The 17,676-nt window shown below is 51.1% G+C and overlaps 1 protein-coding gene and 1 pseudogene across 8 annotated transcripts; both read left to right on the top strand.

Annotated features, from left to right (window-relative positions):
* Positions 1 to 1,609: 1,609 nt before the first annotated feature.
* Positions 1,610 to 14,735, top strand: LOC130706830 (RNA-binding protein FXR2-like). 8 transcript variants are annotated; one of them, XM_057539485.1, is made up of 6 exons: positions 9,062 to 9,080; positions 9,335 to 9,428; positions 10,319 to 10,395; positions 10,556 to 10,758; positions 10,908 to 10,965; positions 11,084 to 14,735. In XM_057539485.1, exons 4-6 carry the CDS (start codon positions 10,621 to 10,623, stop codon positions 13,510 to 13,512), a joined length of 2,625 nt encoding a protein of 874 aa, XP_057395468.1. In that variant the 5' UTR covers positions 9,062 to 9,080; positions 9,335 to 9,428; positions 10,319 to 10,395; positions 10,556 to 10,620; the 3' UTR covers positions 13,513 to 14,735. The 8 variants fall into 8 exon arrangements, with proteins under 8 accessions (XP_057395473.1, XP_057395471.1, XP_057395467.1 ...); XM_057539490.1 differs by lacking the exons at positions 9,335 to 9,428; positions 10,319 to 10,395; positions 10,556 to 10,758; positions 10,908 to 10,965; positions 11,084 to 14,735 and adding exons at positions 1,610 to 2,111; positions 7,847 to 7,899; positions 8,250 to 8,343; positions 8,746 to 8,817 and having other exon boundaries at positions 8,932 to 9,080; XM_057539488.1 differs by lacking the exons at positions 10,319 to 10,395; positions 10,556 to 10,758 and adding an exon at positions 8,746 to 8,817 and having other exon boundaries at positions 8,932 to 9,080; positions 11,084 to 14,734.
* A 38-nt stretch (positions 14,736 to 14,773) lies between these two features.
* LOC130706831 (transmembrane protein 102-like) lies at positions 14,774 to 17,568 on the top strand (annotated as a pseudogene).
* The last annotated feature ends 108 nt before the right edge of the window (positions 17,569 to 17,676 follow it).

A 17,676-nucleotide genomic window follows, 5' to 3' on the forward strand; every position in this document is an offset into this window, starting at 1 on the left:
GGCATCACCATGCACTCAGCAATCCAAGGTAGAAATCTGTGTTCCTCCCACTTCTTCACTGACTCCACCCCATCCTTATCACCAATTCTTGTTGATTCTATTGCAAATTTAACAGGCTCAAATCAACCTGTACCTCTGTTGCCCACAGCCCTAATCCAAGGCGGTCCTCAGCATCTTCCTCACCTGCAACAGCTCCTCACAGCTCTCACTGCCTTCTGGGATGCCCTTTCTCTTTAATCTATTCCCCACAGTTGTAAAACATAAATCTTATTACATTATACTACTGCTTTAAATCTTTCAGTGGCTCTCCAGTATGGATAAAGTGAAGACCATTTTCCTTAACCTGATTTACAAGTCCTTCACAGTCTAGCTTCCCTACTTCAAGCCAAACGCTATTTGAACTAGTTGTGGTTCCCCAAAGGACATGTTCTTTCTGCTCCTCTGCACCATTGTAGTTCTTGGTCTCTCAAGAATACTCTTACTGCACTTTTCCTCTAGCAAATGCCTATTTATCCCTCAAATCTCAATTTGCATCACCTCCCCTGCAGTAGTCTTTCCCTATCACTCTGAAGAACAACTGACCATTGTTCGTCTCCTTGGGATTCCCTCAAAACTTAGTCCTTATCTTTATCCCATGTTCAAATGAACTCCATGCACTTACTTGTTTAAATGTGTTTGTCTGCTCCTTCCCCAATATATTATAAAATCCTTGTTTTGGGGACCACATCTTGTCTTTGTATCCTTACGACCTACCACAGTGGATGGAACACAGTGAGGGCTAAATAAATATTTGCTAAATGATTACTGCACAACACATGATCCTAATTTCTTGGCTATTTTATTCACTTCTATCGAAATTTCTTACTTATCTTAGTTTACGAATCCTAAGTTTCCCCTCTACTATCCTTTCTCCGTAACAATTTTTCCTCTTTTGGATTTTCTCCGCATTTAGGTATCAAATCTTGTGCTAAGTTGCATTTGCCTTTCGGTACTGCCTTGAAATCTTTCTTTAACCTTTCTTTGTATGCATGACCAGAATCTTCTCAAGGCAAGAACGTGACTCTTAAACCGCATTGTGCAGAGATACAGAGGCTCAAGAGAGTCCAGTCCGCCTTGTGGACTGTAAAGCCCAGCGCATGCGCACCAGGCCTTTTTTTTTTTTTTTTTTTTTTTTTTGCCTTTCGACAACTCCTTTTTTTTTTTTTTTTCCTTCGGAGCGTGCGCACCAAGAAAGACAAAGGTGGGGAAAGTGACCAAGCAATCATTCAGGCGCATGCCCATCCCTAACTTGTACAAGCCTGCTGGAGCGCACCGTGGTGAAGTGGGTGTGGTCTGACCAGGAGCATCAGAAGTCCAATCCGATTGAGTGAGCTCTGTCCCTCCCTCCCCATGATTGGTTAGCTCTCAGTGTTGTGGGGCGGGAAAAGGAAGAGACAGGGGCCGTGGAGAGGTGGGGTGGCGAGGAAAGAGAACCAGTCTGGTTCTGCGCAAGCGCAAGTAAGCGACCAGGAGGGGGCGTGAGAGAGTGAAGAGGAGTGTGGAAGCCCTGATGCGCTGGCCAGCGCGAGCTGGGTCGCCAGCCTTGACGCCTGCGCCTTGGCCTTCGGGGCCCGCGCGCGGCGGGCGGGTGCCCGGTGCGCCTGCGCAGTAGGCGGCGGCGGCAGGGGGAGGTGGAGGCCGTGGAGCGGCAGCGGCAGCAGCGGGTCCCGGGACTGAGGCAGCAGCGGGGGCAGCGGCGGGCGGAAGCTGAGGTGACGAAGGCAGCGGCGGCGGCGGCGGTGGCGGCGGCGGCCGTTTCCCTCACGGTGGCGGAGACCAAGGCGGCGGCGGCGGACGGGGAGCGGCCCGGCCCCGGCCCCGGCCCCCTGCTCGTTGGCTGTGGCAGGGCCGCCGTGGGGCCGGCCCGGCTCCCGCCCCCCGCGGCTCCCCCTCCGGCTCCTCCTCCGGGGAGACGCCGGGGACCTGGCCCGGCCCGTACTCAGAGCGCTGCTGCAGCCGCCGCCGGGGGAGTCGGAGGCGGTGGCGGCGCCATGGGCGGCCTGGCCTCTGGGGGGGATGTGGAGCCGGGACTGCCGGTCGAGGTGCGCGGCTCCAACGGGGCCTTCTACAAGGTGAGGCGGCGCGCTGGCCGGGGACGCGGTCTTCAGCCCCCTCCCTCCAGCCAGAGCAGGGAAGAGTGGGGCGGGATCGACATTCTGGAGCTAAGCCCTGACCCTTAGAACCTGAGACCCACGCTCCCACCCGCGGCCGTCCTGGGGGGAGACCTCTAGAAGTTAACCCCTTCCTCTTGTTTTTGACCCCTCTATTACACCTGCTTTTACCCGCATCTCCGGGATTGAGCATCAGGGCATTATTGTACTTGGTTCAGCTCCCCTCCCAACCCCCCAGAAGAGACCCCATTTACCCAGCGTCTCGTTGACTTTTCCTGTCGCTGGTAGAAGATCTACCTTGGATCTGAATCACGTCTTCCCCACAGTCCAAGCACATGGAGAATTCTCTTTATTCTCCACTATTACCCCCTTGGGAAGGCCGTCCCATATTAGATCTTTTCATCTTCCTCGGAGAGGCCTCTGCTTACTGGCTCTGGAAGACTCACCCCACTTTCATCTTATATTTCTGTTCCCACCCCAAGGAGAAACGGTCAGAATCTGTTTATGACATTTAGTATCTCTGACCTCAGGAACTCTGGGCTGTAGCCGTCTAGTTGCCTCATAGCCATAAGGTGGCACCTTTTCTCAAGTCTCTCACCCCACCCCTTTATTCCAAGACTAGCTGGTCTACTGTTTTACCCAGGGATGGTTTTGTATTTGTCATCTCACTTTGACCTCATACATTTAGATCATTCATACAGTTTCTTCATCTTGAGGAGTGTAAGCTTCATATCCCTGATCTGTAAAAGGGGATCTCACAAGGATTCCATCTGTTAATCTTCTTCTTAAGGATTTCCACTTCTAGAAGACTTTTGGCCAACGCGCCCAGTTTGGGAATCCACTAGCCTTTTTTTAAAGGAGAAGGAGACTGTCTTTAAAAGATCCTTGTTTACTTCAGCTCCCCCGTTGCCCAGGATTGGGTTTTTTAGAACTCCTTTTATTACCACCTTTTAAATCTGTTCTGAATCTTATATTTTAGGACATTTTTTTCCCATTTAGATTAAGCCAGAGGGAGACCCCTCTTGCCTCTCAGGAATTTTTCTTTATGTGACTGTTGTTATTTTGAACCTCTTTGGACTTTATGCCTGGAATTGTCTCAGAGACTTTCCTGATTCCTGTCTTCTCTCATTTTACCCTGAGGAGCAAGAGCAGAGTTATCTTATCATAACATTACTTGTGAGGAGAAGAACCCCCTTTCCTTCACTTCCCCTCAAGCCTTTCCTCCCATAATAGACCTCTCCACCTTCGTGCCCTTGGAAATGACTTTCTTGAACTCCTTCCCTGTGAAGTCATATCTTGCTATAACTGGAAAGGGTCTCATATTTGCCCTTGGAGTAGGTTTCTGCCCCAACTTCGACTGGTAAGCTCAGTGTAGTCATTTTTGACCCATTCTAAATGCCTATTCATTTCTGCCTTACTTCCCTCACCAGATTTCTTTATATTCTTCAGTGCCTGTGGGTACCCACATCTATCTTAACTTAACCTCTCAATATAAGTCTTTAGCTTTTTATCCTAATATTTCTGTGTAATACCCAGAAACTACCTATTCCATTACCCAGCTAAGATGGAAGAAGGAAGCTCCCAGCTGATTCTTTCTGTCATTTTTTTCCTGCATACTTTCCTAACTCATGGGACTTTTTCTTCTAGCCTGCCTCCATAGCATTTCTGTTTTCTTTGGCAAAGTTTCTTAATTCCTTTCTGATTCTGATAGAGTGCATGTGTCTCTTATATCCTTTTCCCCCAAACTTGCATTACCTTTATTGAAATACCCTTCCTCATAAGATTTTAGCCTCATTTCCCACAGTATCTTGTCCTTCATCTGGGTCCTTCCCATCCCTAAGAAAAGTGATTCTTAAACTGAGCCTGAGATCAAGATATGATGTTTGCTTTTGTTCTAGGAAGCATGGGAGTCAGACACAGCTGGGAAAGATTGGTATCCAGTTCAAATTAACTGTGTGAGACTGCTGGGAAGGGACATGTTTCCCTTTCCACATATAAGTGTCCAACAGAAAATGTGTCTCTGAATCTTTCTCTTTTCTCCTGTGGGCTATGGCAGTGATAGACTTGATTGAGTGAATTGGGGCTAGGATGCTTTGAATCAGAGAATAGAGTTTGGACTTGAGCTGGAAGCCAGGTAATGTGGATTTTGTGTCCTGGCCACTTTAGCATTTTCTGCCCCATGCCTCAGTTGAAAACAACAGTAAATGCTTAAATTCAGACTAATCTTTCTTCAACGTTCAGTGCCATATAGATACTTGCCCAATCTGTCCTTGCTGCTGATTTAATATTCATGACTCAGCAAACTTCAGTGTGGTTCAAGGAGTGTTTACATTGCTTCTAGAACTATAAATTTGGGAAGGTTCTTTTCATCCCTCTCAGAATTGGGTCCTAGTGTTGTTGATCTTCTTCCAGGATAGAACTGCAAATGTCAGATCTGGGATCTAAGTTATCTTTTAGCTATCCCATCAGCTCTTCCTTTTCTGTCAGAACTTAATGTGTTTTGTTCTCTAAGCGGTGCTCTCCCAAATGAAATATCTGTTCACCTTCCAGGGCACAGTCATCCAACTTTCCAGACCTTACCTGGATATCCCAATTCCAATTTCTTTGTTAAGGAATATGGCATCCTCACCTTCAACACGTGATTTTTATCCAGACCCTTCCTGATTTTCTTCTAGAACTCCCTCCTTTATTTTGAGAACCCAGGACTAGAAGATAGGTTGAAGGTGGGACCTAATTTTGTATCTTATAATTTGAGGAAAGTGAAGTACTTAGGAACCTAGGACTCTCACTTCCTCTGTCCAGTCCTAGGCTCTATAAGCCAAAGCTCCATAAGCCCTGGCCATTGAATTGAATTGAGTTATCCTTTGGATCTAGGTAGCCTTCTAGAGATTCACTCAACTGCTCTTGCCCTCCTCTGCTTATCTTCTCAATGAGCATGGACTGAGCAGAACTAGGAGCTCACTTTATACCACTGGTATTTTTGGAGGAAAAATACTGGGGTAATGTGGGTGGAATTAAGGAGCAGAGACTGACTTGGAATGTGAAGTTGAGGAGAAAGCTTGTTTTGGAGAATCTTTGAAGGAAAAAGACCCTAGAAGTATAAGAATGAGTGACGTTTAGTTGAACTGCTGAGTTATGTGAGGGAAAACTCCATTCTGAGCTTTGCATTTCTGCCTTGGGATCATGGTAGCTTGAAAAACCAGGGTAATGTTGCTACCTCTGCCTGAGGGCCAACCCTGACATGTTGGAGGAGAATTGGATTAGAGCTTTAGACATATCCTTTGTGAATGAGTGTATCTAGGAGTGGGGATCTCTTTACAAAAGAGGCAGGCAAGTGATTCTCTTCCACTATGTTTTATCTCATCCCTGAAATGTTTTGAAAATAGCTAACTCTCTCTTGATAAACTGTTTCTAAAGCTTAGAGATAGACATTTTGGATAAAGAATTGGAAAAAGTCAGCTGTAGAGGCTAGATGAAATGTTTAGAGAAATCCTTATAAAGGAAGAAAAGAGGAGGACACTTAAAAAGGAGCTAAGGAAAAAAGAAGAAAAAGAAAAAAAAAAAAGGAGCTAAGAGAAGAACCCAAAAGGGAAGAGAGGGATTCGGGCAAATAGAAGATGTGAGTGGAGAAGAGTAGGAATGGGTATTGATGGAGCTGAATGAAGAGTGGAAAAAATATTACAGAAGAAGGGAATGGCAGAGAAGGCTTAAAGCATGGGTAAGTAAGAGGCTAGGCAGTACCAGGAGTACTAATGCTGTGGGCAGAAGTAAGGCTCTAAGTAGTAAGACTCCATAACAAGATCCTTTCCCGAAAGAAGAGAAAGATGGCTGGTATCAAGAGTGAAATTTTAGGTTTAGATTTAAGGAAAAAACAGTGTATTAAGTGTTTATGATTGATCAGTTCTCTGAGGTGGGAGTGACACAAGTGTACATTTTGGGTGTTTTCTCTCCTAAGCTCATATTTTCTTCCTACCTGCAAAGCTCAGGAATTGTTCTTCATATATTAGCTTTTTGAAACCCCTAATTTTTAAAAAAATCTAATGAGGCATAATTGACGTACAATGAAGTACACCTATTTAAAGCATACAATTTGTTAAGTTGTGACATATATATAAAACAAACCATCGCCACAATTTCTATCAGTCCCAAAAGTCTTCCACCAACCACCAATGCCTTTTGTTACATTAGTTTGCATTTTCTGATTTTTGACAGAAGCGAAAAGGCAATTCAGTAGAGAAGGGATAGTCTTTCAACACATTGTGCTCAAAGAAGTGCATATTCATAGGTTAAAAATGAAGTTTGATTGTATCTGGCACCATGTACAAAATTTAACTCAAAATGGATCATTGACCTAAATGTAAAATAAAAACTATAAAACTCTAGACAAGGACGTTAGGTAAAGATTTCTTAGATATAAAACCAAAAGCTCAGATACAAAAGAACAAGTTGAAAAATTGGACTTACTCAAAATTAGGGATTGCTAATTTTGATAATGTGAAAAACAAGAGAGAAGGTAGGAAAATTGGGAGCACAGGATTGAACGCATAGCTTTGGCTTCCTCAGTGAAGACAGAAAATAGGAGGTGGGGAATTCCCTGGCAGTCCAGTGGTTAGGGCTCAGAGCCTTCACTGCCTTGGCCAAAAAAAGAGAGAGAGAGAAAATAGGAGGTAGACCAGCGATTCCAGCTATTCAGTCATCCCTGTTCCTCTCCTTTGTCATCATCTCAAGTTTGGGGTCTTCTACAAATTTTATTACTCTTTTCAAATTCTTAGCATTTGTCCTAGCATTTAGAAATCTCACATCTTTTATTTATTTATTGGGCCGCACCGCTCAGCTTACAGGATTGCAGGATCGTAGTTCCTGACCAGGGGTTGAACCCTGGCCCACGGCAGTGAAAGTCCTAACCACTGGACCATCAGGGAATTCCCTCACATCTTTTAAATCCTAATTTTTCCTTTAGTAAGTTGTGTTTGTTTTGAATTTCTCCAGTGTTCTGATTATTTTCTTACGACCCAGGCATCAAGGCACCAAGTTCGCCCAGGCCTCTTGCTGTATTAGGAGCTAGACCCTTCCTCTCTTGGCAGATCCTGATGTCCTCTAGGTGTTCCAGGACAACCTCACACTGTCTCATGGGATATTCTTAGCTATGCTGAATGTTGTTGGTATTTTAATTGAACTCTGGCAAGCTGCTCAGCACTGCGTGAGGCAGACAGATAGGGAGGCCTCTGTGGGAGCCGTAGGAGACCACTAGTTTCCCGGCTGTTCTGATGCAGGTGATGTTTCTCCCTTCTACTTAATTTCTGTCTCATCTTATTTCCGGATTTTGCAACATTTCTTGCTACCTCAACATTCGTATTCCTTCACCAATACAGCTTTTTCTAGCCCTGTTTTTAGATTGCTTGTATCCCCATCTAAAACTCTAGTTTAAAAAAAGAAAAGAAAAAAAGGAGTTTTCTGGTGGCCCAGTGGTTAGGACTCTTGGCTTTCACTGCTGTGGCCCCGGGTTCAGTCCCTGGTTGGGGAACTGAGATGCCGCAAGCCACAAGGTGCGGGCAAAAAGAAAGAAAAAAAAAAAGAAAAGCAAACAAAAAAACTCTAGTTTAAGGCCCTCTAAAACTGTCTGTTCCCTTGATGGCTGAGGTGGTGGTTGATTGTCTTTTTTTTTTTTTTTTACTTTGTTCTAAAATCCATTCTAGGGCTTTGTGAAGGATGTCCATGAAGACTCTGTCACCATCTTCTTTGAAAACAAGTAAGACCTTGGGAATAGAGAATCCAGCATACTAGGTCCTAGAAGGAGAGTGGAGAAGAGGGGGCGGCTGAGTCCCATGAGGCATGTATAATAGGTGGGGGAGAGCCAAGGGTTTGGGTGGGCAACTTATATGGATCCCAGGAGAGGAAATGGTGAGAGTGGGGGTCATTTGACTCCATATTTAGATTCTAGCAAGAGATGGAAGGCACCACTATGGAGCAGGGCCTGGAGTTTAGCGTCTAATCACCAGGGAAGGTGGAAAATGCCCAGTGGAGGAAGTAACCTCTTCCTGAAGAAACGGGCAACCACACTAGCCTGAATAGCTTTCATATCACTGTTTTCCCTTGCAGCTGGCAGAGTGAGAGACAAATTCCTTTCGGGGATGTCCGGCTACCACCTCCAGCTGACTATAATAAGGAGATCACAGAAGGGGATGAAGTGGAGGTAAGGTCGTTGGAGTCCACCTTTTCTAAATGTCCCTTTTCCCAGGATTCTGCATCTCCCTTACCCTGATACCAGTACCCTAGGCTCCTCACTGGTTGGTTCACGCTCCTTCCTCCATCCAGCTAGGCAGCCTGTGGAAGAGTGAAATGCAGCAGTTTTCTGTCCATCATTGCTGTGATCAGTCAAGCTCTCAGGGAGCTTCCTGTTTTCAGGAGATTCACTTTTCTTCCATTTATGATAACAGCATCTAAAATCCAGTGTTCTCTGATTTTAATTAGCAGCTCCTTCCTCTAGATTCCTTTATCTTAGTTTAGGATGCCTCCCAAGTGTCTTAATGCTCATTCCATTCTTGATGTTTTTGGATGGTCCTCAATATCTCTTTTCTTTTCAACTTCTCTTCAGGTTTATTCTCGAGCCAATGAGCAAGAACCTTGTGGCTGGTGGCTGGCCCGGGTGCGGATGATGAAGGGAGATGTGAGTGATTGTCAAGGCCTTTGGAGAACTGCTGAAACACATATTTTAGTCAGAGAAAGGTGGGAGATAGAAACTCAGGTCATCCACAGCTTCTCCTTTCTTTCCTTCTGCCAGTTCTATGTCATTGAATATGCTGCCTGTGATGCCACTTAAAATGAGATTGTCACCCTGGAACGGCTTCGGCCAGTTAATCCCAATCCCCTTGCAACCAAAGGCAGCTTCTTCAAGGTTACCATGGCTGTGCCTGAGGATCTGAGAGAGGCGTGAGTGTCTGGGATGTCGGGAGTGGGGGGCCCTCTTTACGGTCCTCATCTCTGCCCTTGTTTGTCCCAGCCTCCGCTCCCAGTTTCAGTGTTCTGTGTTCCTTAGGCCCTCTAGAGTCCCTTTTGCTCCCAGTTCCTCTGTTTCCTCATCCCTGTTCTTTTACTGCAGTCCTTATTTTTCTCAGTCCCTCTCTCTCTCCCCTTCAACTGTACTCTACACTCTGCCCTCTGAGCACGGTTCTCTTTCTCTGCAGCTGCTCCAATGAAAACGTCCATAAAGAGTTCAAGAAAGCATTGGGAGCAAACTGCATCTTTCTCAACATCACAAATCGTGAGCTCTTCATCCTGGTGAGTTTATTCTGCCTGAATTTCACCTAAGCCCTTTTCCCCTTTTAACAACTTTGCAAGAAGAGAAGAGCCAAAATGTGCTTATATTTATTTGTCAGAGAGGACTTTATTGCTCCTGACCTCTGTGGACCCAGGTTAGCCCTACCTTTCCTTAGTCTTTCTCATGTATGACCTTAATTCTGATTCCCCCTAAAGCCACCTCAGCACCCCTTCTCCCTAGCCAGAGGCCTGGTCACTAGGGCTAGGTTCTGACTGGCCAACAAGGGGCAAGAGGCAGCTCTTTTAGGGTTCTCTAGGCCCCTAGTCTCCAGCTCCCCTCAACATATATACTTCTCCCTCTATGCAAAGGCTGGGGGAAACTCTAGCATTCTGACTCATGCCTCTGCTCTCCTCCTCATGCCCTGAATGGACCCCATAACCAACCCAGCCCCTTCCCCTCTTCTTCCAGACCCCCACCCCCACCCCCACCCCCACTCCAGGGTTAAAGCTGCAGCCTGTTGCCGAGGTAGCATTGCGGGTCAGCATCCTGTCGCCCGGCAACCGGCTGCAGAATCAGGCACCTGTCCCTGGATTTGCCCCTCCAGCATCCCCTCCCTGTCTAGCCCCTGCCTCAAGGCACCTTAACTTCTGAGGGGAGAAATGGAGAGGGCCTGGGGTGCAGGGGTCTCCCCCACTACACAAATCCTGCTAGAATGAGATGTTGAAGGGAGGGTAAGGTGCTGGGCTTGTGCAGTCCCAAGAAAGACCCAAGTCTGGCCTGGGGTGGGAGTTCAGTGCCATGAAATTACAGCTCAGGAGTGATTAACACGTATAAACAAACCCACCACTTCCTGCTAATTAATGACTTGGTATTTTTATTTTCTCTTCCTTGTCTATCTCATCCCTTCCAGGGAGGTGGGAACTGGGACTCCTGAGTCCCTGAGGAGAACCTGCCTGGGAGGGATAAACAGCTGGAAGGGGAAGTACTGTACGTACCGTACTGGGTCTGGGGAGCTGACCCTCCTTCCCCTCTGGCGGTCCTAGACATTTAACACATCTGGACCTCACCCCGGCCTCAGACTTTTCCCTCATTGTGACCCCACCACCTGCCCCATTATGACCCAGTCCTTCTCCCCCTCCCCCACCAGAGGAGTCTGGCTCCCAGTGACTATGTGGAGGCCGGGGGGCCCAGGCAGGCCTGGGCCCCCCGGCCATGGGTGAGCGAAGCCACTACCGAGCCCAGCCGTGCTCTGGCACCAACCCCAGGAAATGCCAGGACCTAGGAGACTCAATTCTTCTGATCCTGGGCAGCTTCATCTTGCTCAACGTGGGGATCAACGTGGTGACTCTGGTCAGGGCAGGATCTGGGCAGCGGGGTTGGGGGAGCCCTGGGGTCTTGAAGGGGCTGAGGTGGGAGGGCTGCTGGGGTGTGGCCGGGCAAGGGTTGGATTTCAGGGCTCACCCTGCTCCCGGCCTCCCCCCTCCCCCTGCTTCCCTCAGCTCCGGAGGCATCTGAAGAGCTCCTTGCGGACACTTTTCCGTCATGTTTTCCCCAAAGGTGAGTGGGCGCCAGCGTGGGCTCAGGGGATGTGGGCCTGTCCCCTTTCTTCTATCCCTGCCTCGATTCTCAGCCCCTCAGGAACCCAGGCCCTGTCCCATCTCGCCTTTCCCCGCAGACAAGCAAGCCAGCTGTGTAGGCAGCCATCGCATGTGCATGCGCTGCTCCGTGGATCCCAAGAAGCTGCGCTCAAGAGTTTCTTCCCGCTTCCGCCATCGCCCAAGCTTCCTGCTCGGGCACCCAAACCACCTTGACTCGTGGATACCAGACTCAAAAGATGAGAAGGCTTCTGGGTGCTGCTGGATGCCGCCTCAGTGTGGACGGGCTGGGGCTCCCACGGAGGCTCCACGGGGACTGTGGAAGGAGGGGGTAGTGGGAGCTGGCGAGGCCCCTCCGGTCACAGCCTTAAAGTCCCGAGCCACCTTTTACTCCAGGCAAGAGACATCTTCCAAGCTCCGCAGGATGAGCAAGGTGGACGTGCTTCCAGGCCGCCTGCCCCAAGAGAGCAAGACGAAGACCCCAGACTATGACCCAGCCCAGGCTCCAGCCCGGGCCCAGACCCGCCCCCCAGTTCAGCCCCCTGCGCATGCTCCTGCCAACGCCCAGACCTTCGCCTCAGCCCACCCCCCTGAGCACACCCCCCCCCCACCCCAGGCCGAGACCTGCTCCCGAGGCCACGCCCATGAGCACACTTCCGCCCAGGCCCAGGCCTTCTCCCCAGTGGACCCCACTGGGCACACTCCTGCCAAGGCCCAGAACTTTTCCTCAACCCACCCCTCTGAGCACGCCCCACCTCAGGCCCAGACTTGCTCCACGTTCCACCCCCCTGAGCACACCACCCCCCAGGCCCAGACCCCCTCCCCAGCCCTCACCCCTGAGCACAGCCCTGCCCAGGTCCATGGCCCTGAGCATACCTCAGCCCATACCCCAGCCCAGGCCCAAGCCCAGGCCCCCTCAAATGCCTCAACCCAGTCCCTGGGCCACACTTCTCTCTGCACCCTGACCCATGCTCATCTGACCTATACCCATGCCAACACTCTGGTCCCTCCCCCACCTTCGGCCCCAGTCCCTCCCCCAACTTCTGCCCCTGCTACTACTCCTGCCCTAGCCCCTACACCAGCCCCTGTCCCGATCTCTGCCACAACCTCTGTCCCAGTGCAGGTCATGGCCCTGACGACCACTCCATTCCCTTCCACCACCCCGACCCCCATCCTAGCTTCTATTCCCTCTACCTTGTCTGCCTTCAGCCAAGGCCTCTCCTCCGGCCAGGTGGTCTACGATGCCCGCAGGGTAAAGCAGAACGTGGTCCATGTGTGTCCCCCTCAGAACTCTGGGTACTCCAGAAAGGACTTGGGTACCGTCTGCAGGCCCCAAGAGGGGCATGGTCTGGTGAGCTCTGGTACAGCTGAGCAAACACTGAAGCAATGTAGTGGGGACAGTGCCAAGCCCTCCACAGGATCCATACTGGGTTACCTGGAGTTGGGGAATATGGAATGGAAGATCTCAAATGATGCCAAAGACAAATTTGTGCAGTCCAAGACCTTCCCTTACTGCAGCTTCCATCCTTGCAGTTCTGAGAAGAGAAACACGGACCCCCAGGCTCCAGTCTACCCCAAATTCCTGGTGTACTCCAAGGATGCTGCACCTTCTCAACCTTGCTTCCATTCTCCAACCAGTGCCCAGAGCTCACCATGCGCCATGCCTCCACCATGCACTCTTTCTCTGCCTCTTGTTTCTCCCAGATCCTTTGTCCTTCATCAACACAGCAACCACCACAAGCCCTCCGCCTTAATACAACCCCCCACCTTTCCCCCAACCTCCAAGTCTCCTCCGTCTGTCCTCTCTTCCCAGGGCCCCATCCCTCCCCAGTTAGCCACTACGTCCCAAACCCCAAACCAGCCCCAACCCCCTGAACTTCGTGAGAGTCTAGGCCTCAACCAAGGCTCTGTCCTCCAAAGGACCCCAGGCCCTGCAAGAGAGTGTAGGGTTTCCAGAAACCCAGGCCTTACCCCAAATCCAGGCCTCCACAAGAACCCTCTAGGAACTGACTCTGTCCAAGCTTTGGGCCCACATCAGACCCGAAAGTTATTTAGATCTGAGGCAGTTCCTCGAAAGGAGGATGCAGGGCAGCACATACCATGGACTTCTGTCCCACCCAGTCAGAACTCCTGCTCTCCCAAGGCTCAGGTGACCTACAATGACCTGCAAACCTTCTCAGAGGTACCTGTGCTGATTGAGCTGCAATCATCCTCCCGGCGAGCAGGCAGCCAAGACTGGGTGTACCACGCCATGGATACAGTTCCTCCAGCCTGCCAGAACTATCGCCAGATGTCTACGCCTCCCAAGACCAGCTGGAAGCCCTACTGTCCTGGGTCAGGCACCCGGCTAGGGCATGTGGTCTTTGACGCCCGCCAGAGACAGTTCAGAGCGGGCAGGGACAAATGCGAAGCTCTGTCTCCCAGGCGCCTTCACCGAGAGACATCCAACAACTCACCGGAGACCATCAAGGTGTGGGGATATCAGGGGACAGATATGCATGAGGAATAAAGAGACAAGAGAAGTGTTCTGTGGTTGTGTGAGGACATCCACCCCAGCCCCATCCCACAGGGCCTGATGAGGACCTAAACTATCCCTGCTTTCCCTCCATCGCTGTCTAGCTAAATCCGTTATCCCCAAGGCCCTAGAGCTGCATTGTCAATTACAGTAGCCACTAGCCAAATATGCCTATTAGAATATAAACTAGTTAAAATTAAGGAAAAGTAATTCTGTTAAAAATTAAGTTAAAAAGTTAAAAATTCTCTTCCTCAGGGAACAGAATTTCCCTGGCGTCCAATTCTGTTCCCTGGTGGTCCAGTTGTTGGGACTTGGTGCTTTCACTGCTGTGGCCGGGGTTCAATCCCTGGTCGGGGAACTCAGACCCTGCAAGCTTCATGGCTTGGCCAAAAAAGGAAAAAATTCTGTTCCTCAGTGTCATGATCTTCTAAGTGCTCAGTAGTCACATGGAGCTAGCGGATACTGTATTGGACGGCACAGGTTTAGAACGTTTCCATCATCATGGAAAATGCTATTGGAGAGCAGTGCTTTAGAGTTTAGAGCAATTTTCCTTTCCCTGTCACCCACCCCCAGCATCTTAAAGCTCCCCCAGAGCCCAGAGAACTTCGTTCTTTTTAGGGTGGCTCAGAAGCCACCCTCTGGGGAGGAGGTAAGATGTAGGCACGGACACCCAACGCCTGATTTCCCCAGACTGTGAGAAAGAGCCCAGGCTTCAGTTTTCCTGATCTGGTCTCTTGGGACACGACCAGAGGTATGGAAACTTGCCTCCCCCGTTCTGGGCTGTGTTTGGGGCTCTTGGTTACTGAGGGAGAAGACCTCTCTTGGTCAGTGACTAGGAAACCTTGTGTTTTAGGCTCCCCAAATTGAGCCTTGGATTCTGACGGTCCCCTCCTTCATAGGCCTCTAAGTTTTTCGAGGTGTCTCCACTTAATTTTCTTGCCCATGGACTTAGGCCTAGTTCACTGTGGAGACAGACCCCTGGGAAAAAGGAATGTAAGAATCCCTGGTCCAGCATGCATTGGTCTAATCTGTGAGCGTGTCTCTGGTGTCCTATCTTTCTGTCCTATTATTCTGGCTCCTAGTTTCAGCCTGGACTTAAGCTGTGTCCATGATAGCACTGGCCGCTGAAAGCAATTTCCTTCCCCTCATAATTTTTCATTGCCCTGCCCTAGCCCAGCTGGAGTTTCCTCTGGACTTGATTTTCAGTCCTGATAACTCTTCTGTATACACACATAAACTGCGAGATTGCAAAGTGTTTTCCCTGCCACCGCTTGTGTGTCTGAGGTGGGCAACACTAATATGTCCCTTCCCTGAGTCAGATGTCCGTCCCTGGGTCACTACATGCACACTATCAGTGTGTTCTTGTCTAACATTACCACCACCGATTCCAAGGAGATACGTCCCAGCGGGAGAGCCCATTCCCAACACCTCTCTGGCTCAGCTCTGACCTTGGACAAGTCATGTGCAACCTTTCTAGGCTTGCAGTCTCACCTCTAAAATGAAGTTATAATTGCATGCAAGAACCCTTCTAGATTTAAATGACCAGGGCTCCTCTACTCCCAAGTGAGATGTAGAGTCCCCTATTTCTCCGCATGCCCTAGTGTATGTCCCTCCTTATAGTATGCTATTCAGATCCATCCTATTAGGCCTCTGTTCTAACCCCAAGGAGTGTTTGTGCGGTTGACCTGGTTTTGTAAAGACACAGAATAGTTTAATCTGCATAGAAACTACAACTTCCATCAGGCACTACTTCAACGGAACCGGAAAGGATGTGGCCCCAACGCCCTGGTAGTTTTGAAGACAAACTACAACTCCCAGGATAGCCGCGGGATCTCTGCAGAGCGAAAGGATGGACTGAACTCTGACTGGAGGCCGAGCTGGTCCGGAACCACCCCGACAGCCTCCAGAAAGGGGCGTGGTTATAATTTAGGGGTGTGGCCTTGCAGGCAGCAGGAAGAAGTTACCTGTTGAATCTTCCTATCCGTTCTCTTCCCAGCCTTTGTAGCTACCCCTAAGAGGGAAGCCGTAAACCACTAGCCTCTTCTGAAAAAGAGGTAAGGGGACGTAGGCAAGGGGCAGCGAAGGAGGCTACTGCATTCCTTAGGAGGGGCCAAACAGCTACTTTCTACCTGCTGAGTCAGGTGAACCGTTCCATGGGGGCGGGGACCAGCATATGAGAAAAGGGCAAGGACGGAGGAGGTGTTTATTTGTTCCCTTTCAAGACTAAATTTAGGGCCCTTCGTCTGCAGACCCATTGGCGGACTGTGCCTTGGGAACCCTCTTGGCCTCTGGAAGAGAAAAGAACGGGGGCCAGTTTTCCGCAGCAAAAGGAACGGCCCGTCTGGGCTTCCTCCCGTCTGTGTATTTCCTAGCCCCAAAACGACAGAGCCATATGGCTTCCGCGGTCTGGGGGAGTGCTCCCTGGTGGGGCCCACCGCCCCCAGCCCCAGCCCGGCCGCTCACGGACATCGACTTCTGCTCTGGGGCGCAGCTGCAAGAACTAACCCAGCTGATCCAGGAGCTGGGTGTGCAGGAGAGCTGGAGTGAAGGTCCCAAGCCAGGACCAGATCTCCTCCAGGCCAAGGACTTTGTTTTCTCTTTGCTTGGTAAGTAACCCTCCCAGCCTTCGGGCGGGAACTTGCAGCTCTCAGCTCCGCCTCACCCCGCCCCGGCTCTGGATCACGCCTTTACGATCCCTTCTCTTTCCTTAGGTCTCGTTCACCGCCGGGACCCTCGCTTTCCTCCTCAGGCAGAGCTCTTGCTGCTTCGTGGCGGGATTCGCGAGGGCTCCCTGGATCTGGGGCCTGCGCCTCTAGGTCCCTACGCTCGGGGACCTCACTACGACGCCAGCTTCACCCTCCTGGTGCCCGTGCTTTCGCTAGATGGCACTGGGCAGGAGCTGCAACCGGACGTGGGATCCTGTTACGCATGGCTCTTCCTCCCAGAGCAAGTACGCGGAACCTCGGTCCGGGAGGCATGGCAGGATTGCCTAGGACCCCCAGTCCCAGGAGGACGTGATTCGATCTACCCAGCCCAAAGCAAACAAACTCCCAAGGATCCACAAATCTCCGTGGACCAGCTGCACGGTGACGTCACTGAGCCTGAGGCACACGAGTCTTTGGAAAAATCACCTAGTAATGATTCAGTGCCAGAATTGCCTCAACAAGACGTAACCGATGTTGACTTTCCCTCACCACTGAAAAAAACGAATGGTGACGTCACCAAAGCAGCCGACGTTAGCCCAGTGCCACAGCCGTCGGAGGCTCGGGAGGCATGGCCCACATTGTGCCCCGCCCAGGTGGCTGCCTGGTTCTTTGCTTCGCTGGCTGCGGTCGCTGAGTCCCTGTTTCCGGTCCCGGGTGCCCCGCGCTTGGTCCACGCAGCCCGCCACGCGGGGGTCACCACCATCCTCCTGGCTACGCCTGGGCCCCCGCGCCGCCTCCTGCTTTTCGACTTGATCCCCGTGGTGTCCGTGGCCGGCTGGCCCCAGGAGGCTCGGAGCCACTCGTGGGCCGGCCCGCTGGCCTCGGAGTCGTCTTCCTTCTACCTGGTGCCCGGCGGCGGCGGCACAGAGCGGCCGGGCGCCTTCGGATGGCAGCTCTGCTTCGCCCGCCAAGAGCTGGCGCTCAAGACGCGCATACCCGTTCCCCTGCTGCAAGCGCACGCGGCGGCCCAGGCGCTGCTGCGCCCGCTGGTGGCCGGGACTAGGGTCGCGGCGCCTATCTCCTGCGGACGTTGCTCTACTGGGCGTGCGAGCGGCTGCCCGCGCTCTATCTGGCGCGACCCGAGAATGCGGGCGCCTGCTGCCTCGGGCTGCTGGATGAGCTGGGCCGGGTGCTCGAGGCCGGGACGCTGCCCCACTATCTTCTGAGTGGCCAAAAGCTCGGTGCGGGGGACGGCGCCGCTTCGCTGCTCCGGGCGTTGGCCCTGCTTCGCAGGGACCCTGCCCGCGCCCTGCGCGCCGCTGTGGAAGAGGCCAAGGCTGCACGCAAGGGGGGCGGCTTAGCCGGCGTGGGAGGCGGGGCCCATTAAAGACGCTGTTCCTACTAACCTGGAATGTGCTTCTGTTGGCCAGCGGGATGTGGAGGGGACTGCTCTCCCCTCACCTGGGAGACAGGCTGAGCGCCTTGGGCCCGAAGAACCCGTTCTAGAAGGCCT

This window comes from Balaenoptera acutorostrata, unplaced genomic scaffold (genome assembly GCF_949987535.1).
Source record: "Balaenoptera acutorostrata unplaced genomic scaffold, mBalAcu1.1 scaffold_774, whole genome shotgun sequence".
In the NCBI taxonomy this organism is placed as follows: Eukaryota; Metazoa; Chordata; class Mammalia; order Artiodactyla; family Balaenopteridae; genus Balaenoptera; species Balaenoptera acutorostrata.

Bases quoted from the DNA above. Each gene is read 5' to 3' on its own strand.
- LOC130706830 (XM_057539484.1), top strand. From the start codon at position 10,621: ATGGGTGAGCGAAGCCACTACCGAGCCCAGCCGTGCTCTGGCACCAAC. The intron at 10,759-10,907 runs GTCAGGGCAGGA...TGCTTCCCTCAG, and splicing joins GGATCAACGTGGTGACTCTG to CTCCGGAGGCATCTGAAGAG. The intron at 10,966-11,083 runs GTGAGTGGGCGC...CTTTCCCCGCAG, and splicing joins CCGTCATGTTTTCCCCAAAG to ACAAGCAAGCCAGCTGTGTA.